The sequence below is a fragment of the Arachis ipaensis genome, chromosome B2 (assembly GCF_059453495.1).
Source record: "Arachis ipaensis isolate K30076 ecotype BB chromosome B2, ASM5945349v1, whole genome shotgun sequence".
NCBI classification, from domain to species: domain Eukaryota; kingdom Viridiplantae; phylum Streptophyta; class Magnoliopsida; order Fabales; family Fabaceae; genus Arachis; species Arachis ipaensis.
In genome coordinates, this window is record NC_142437.1 from 81,523,187 (window position 1) to 81,527,988 (window position 4,802).

General features: G+C 33.1%; 1 protein-coding gene across 1 annotated transcript; it reads left to right on the plus strand.

The window, feature by feature from the left end:
• The first annotated feature begins 233 nt into the window (after positions 1–233).
• On the plus strand, positions 234–4,417 carry LOC148574590 (uncharacterized). The gene is made up of 5 exons (XM_088505919.1): positions 234–516; positions 616–682; positions 772–898; positions 3,579–3,686; positions 3,794–4,417. Exons 1-5 carry the CDS (start codon positions 234–236, stop codon positions 4,415–4,417), a joined length of 1,209 nt encoding a protein of 402 aa, XP_088362045.1.
• The last annotated feature ends 385 nt before the right edge of the window (positions 4,418–4,802 follow it).

Consider the following 4,802-nt stretch of genomic DNA (forward strand, 5'->3'; position numbering starts at 1 on the left):
TACTCATTCATATAAACTGTCCACATTCTTTTATCCTTTTGTTTTTTGCATCTGATTGAGCATTTTTTTGAGTGTTCGCAGGCATCTCTATCTTGTAGTAGAAACTGTATGTGTTAGAAAAAAGTGCTTGGCATCTAATGCTTTTTTTTAATTTTCTGTTTTACCTTTTAATACAGTATTGAGAAGCAATCCCCACATCAAAAAATTTGGAAAGCTGGAATACAGTATAGGATATGGTTGGCAGAGACGGAGATCACAGCCGTGGCCATGGCCGAGGCCGAGGCCGAAAGGGGAGGCCTAGGCTTTCTACCAGTCACTCCCTTGACTTGTATGCGGATCCATATACTCTTGTTGGGTCATCATTAGGCACGACTGCTTCGACCAATGGGAGACCGCCACCTATTGCTACGACTACCCCCTCTCGTCAGGAGCCTCAGATACACATGATGCCTACTCCGGGTGTGCCAAGATCTTGTATACAACAAGCCAATGAACCTTCCAACATTGCCTCACATGGTGTGTAGAGTGATCCAGCTATTGTAGCGCCCAGTCGAGTAGGATCTTGTGGGAAAAGACAAACCACATCTAATGGTACCCAAGATACTCATGGTGAAGGAATATCCACCGCCACTGGTTACTCCAGCACAAGTGCTCCCAAGCTTAGATATGATGGTGCCAAATGGTTTGCTATTTGCTTTAAATTTTATGAATTGCATGTCTCATTTTTACTAAGTAATCTGTCCTTATCATTTTTTTGGGTTTTTGATGTAGTTGGCACCCACCTAAGCCTGGTTTGAAGCGTATTTCTCACGTTTTTAAGGAAAATTACAACAAGCCTTGGATGAGTTTTGATGAGGCAGATGATGATACTCGAAAAATATGGTGGATAGAGTGGAGGGTAAGTTTTAATTACTATATTACAGTAATTAACTCAAAAAATTATATGGCTGAGTTTTTAAGGACTTGCTTGTTTTCATTGCACATGCTAATCTCATTAATTAATTACTAAAGTACATGCCATAATCTGTTTAATTTCAACGTGATGAAGGGCTAATTTGTTGCTGATATATTTTTTTCTCGGATCTTGTTGTTTAGAATTTCAATGCCATATTATATACTATACCATCTAATTTATATATATACTTGCTGGCTGCTTTAGTTAACATGTATGTCCTTGCATCATGGATAAAATATATATTGATTTATAAGGGTAATGATCATACTATATAAACTTTAGAAACACCAATTATTATAGCTACTACCCAAGAAGAATTTGAGGAGTCTTACTTTTTGGAATCTCTTGGTTACTTGACTTGCAAGATTTTTCAGTAATTCAGACTACTACTACCTAATATTTTTAGATAAATTAAGATTAGAAAAGATATGGTGGACAAAGTGGATAGAGTAGAGTGTAAATATATATATCATAGTATGTTATATAATAACAAGATATTATTTTTTTAAATAGAATTGCTTTAACATTCTTGACATAGAAAAGGATGATATTTATCAAGTTTGGAGGTTTAGAGCTGCCAAGCGCTTGCGAGTAGGCACGGGCCTAGGCTTAGCAATGGAGGGTCACTTGCCCCCACTCTCATTTTATTTTTTTAAACAAAAAAATAAACATATATAATATGTCCCCATTTTAAATTTTAAATGACCCCATTATAAATAAATTAAGCCCAATTATTAAAAGTTTTAAACTCATTTTATCTTTCTATTATTTTGACTATTAGTTAACCTAATCAAATTTAGTCTTCTTCCATTCTCAAATCTCAACTGTCACTCATTTATTCTCTTAAACCCTCTTCTTAGTTTCATATTTTCAACATTTTTTTCTATTCTTTGTCTAGTGGTCATCTTCTCTTCATCAAAAGGTAAATTTTCAATTCTTTATTTTATTTTATATAGCTCTCTATGACTCTATGTATCTTTCAATTTCATTGTTTATCTTTTTGATACTTTCAATTGCAAATTTTAATTCAAACAATTATAGTTTATGTATTAATCTATTTTTCTATTCTCTTCATGAATTTAAATATTTTATTTTATTCTCAATTTAGTGATCTTTATTATTTATTTATTTATCTTTCGTTCTATTATATTATATGTAATTATGTTGCATATAAATTTCTAAAGTGAATTGATTAATTTACTAATTTAAAATAAATATTTTTTTATTTTTAGAAATAGTAATGGAAAAATGTTTCAAAAGAAAACTATAAATATCATAAAGAGTCAACTTCATAATCGAATGAGAGATGAGTGGTTGAATGATTGTTTGGTTACATATATAGAAAGAGAGACATTCAATCAAGTTGATAATGAAACAATTATTCAACATTTTCAAAATATGAAAACAAGAAGAGAAGTACCTTTAAGATTTGAAGAGAAGAAAGTTAGCGACTAATATAATTTTTGGATTTTTTTTGTATTCGAATAATTAATGTGCACTTTTATCTTTTAAATTTAAATTAATATATATTTTAATAGTAATATGTATTATTTTTGCCCCCTCAACGTAAATTTTCTAGGTCCGTCACTGTTTGCGAGGTATGCTCCATGCTATTCGCAAAAAATGTGCCCGTCCATATTGGATCCCACCAGAAGTTCTTGGTGAATTGATGAGACGTTGGGACACTGATGCCCATAGACAATTACAGGCAAGAAATACAGCTGCCAGGAAATTGACTTGAGGTACCTCCCTTCACACTGCAGGAGGCACCACCTTTCCAGAAGCGAGGTTACGCTTGGAAAGTTGCTTATAGAACCCTCTTTTTTACTTTATACTATCAGTTGCCATCATAATTTATACTATTATTTATAGAGTTGATTTGATATTTGTTTATACTATTATTCTTTTGATCTAAACCAAAGCTTTGACTTTTGGATTTCTTCAGCTTTGTTTCAAAATATGAGCTAAATAATGAAATAAAAAATATAAAATAAAAACAATTGAAGTTAGATTTCAGTTACCTTCTGTGTTGGTTCTCTTTTTCATTAAGAGTGGTTTAGAGTGCCTTTGATCATCATCATAATCAATGATGATATAGTCATGATTTTCATGAACTTTTTTGAGCATGCTTTTATGAGTTCCTGTAAAAAACAATAAAAGAAAATGAAGTACTAACCTTCCTTAGCGTCCACAATTTAACAGAGAATGAACCTCTGAACTCTATAAAATATAATTTGCTATGTTAATTGGTTTTGTAACCACAAAACTCAAACATGAATAACAATATGCAAAGAAAATGAAGGCTTGAAGTCATCAACGATTGTGAAGAGGATCTGATGCATTAGGAACCTTTCTCTTCTCTGAGAAGTTAACATCAAATAAGTTCCTTGGAAGATTATTATTTTGTTGTTGTTGCTTCTTCTGCCTTTGATGATGATGATGTTGTTGATTTTGTTTCTCTTTAATTAATATTGCTTTGCCTCTGCCTCTGCTAAACTATGCTTTTATGAGCTATCTTTTATGAGCATGCTTTTATGAGCTGCTCTATCTAAGTGTAGTGGTTTAGTTCAGTACATATCAATTGTACACCCATATTTGTTGATAATTCGGTTACATTATGTAGAATTATTCACTTGGAAGACCATCACGTGTGGATGATTTTTTTGAGCACACTCACACTTGCAAAGAGGATAGGACTCAATGGATTGATGAACACTCCCGAAAGACAAAGGTAACTTACCTTCATTATAATGTTGGACTTATTTTTTTCACATATCCCATTAATTTTTGCATTATTGATACTTCTAGTAGTTTATCAATCATTTCTCCTCATTGTAGGATATATTTCAAGAGCGTATGTTTCAGGCTGAGCAAGAGCGGCAGGCTGCTATAGAGGCTAGTGTAACTGATCCACCGCCTATCTCTGAGGAAAGCATATGGATTGAGACAACGGGTAGAAAACGAAGAGGTAGGGTACATGGCATGGGTGAGGTAAGGGACTCTTCCATGGTGCGACCTCGAGTTGATGGGCCAACCACGACCACCAGTACTGATGTTTTGGATCTTAGAGAACAAATCGCAATACTCAATAGGGAAGTTGAAAAACATGCCGCTAAATATAGAGAGCTTGAAGATCGCTACCAGAGGGAGAAAAGAGAATGGCAACAGACTGTTGAATCCTTGCATGAGGATATCAACACCAGTAACTCACAGATGGATCAGGTTATTAGTCATCAATTGAGTAGCTTGACTGAGTATGTGAGGGCCATGGGTCCTAGTAGTTCTGGATCACGTGTTCTCCCACCTCCTCCTTTTACTTTGCCAAGCTCCCAGAAAAGCACAGCCCCAGGTAGAAAACTCCCACCTATTCTGCAGCAACCAGGACAACCACAGAGTTCTCAAAGGGACGATGATTCTGACGACCTTGATGACTCGGATGATTATTTAGATGAGTATGAGTAGGGTTATTTACTTTGCTTTGAATATTTTGTATTATCAGTAGATTGAATTTAAACGAATATAACTCTAAGTTTAGTTATTTATCTTGTCTAGAGTCTTTATGTTAGAGGATTATTTATTATTTTGATAAGTTTGTAAACTCATTATCTAATATTTAGTATAAATTTTATTTTTATATTTAGAAGTTTATTTATCTAATATTTTGTATACATTTTATTTCTATATTTAAAGTTTATTTGTATTAATTGTCTACTATTTTTCAAATAAAAAAATTATACCTATTAAAATTGACAGCAGGGTTGTCGCTTTTTAAATTTAAAATAGACAAAAAAAAAAAACAAAATACAGACATAGAATTTGTCAGTATCTAAGTAATTAAATCGACGGC

Coding starts and splice junctions, on each gene's coding strand:
- LOC148574590 (XM_088505919.1), top strand. CDS start 234: ATGGTTGGCAGAGACGGAGATCACAGCCGTGGCCATGGCCGAGGCCGA. Junction 517..615: donor TTCCAACATTGCCTCACATG/GTGTGTAGAGTG, acceptor CTCATGGTGAAG/GAATATCCACCGCCACTGGT. Junction 3,687..3,793: donor AACACTCCCGAAAGACAAAG/GTAACTTACCTT, acceptor TCCTCATTGTAG/GATATATTTCAAGAGCGTAT.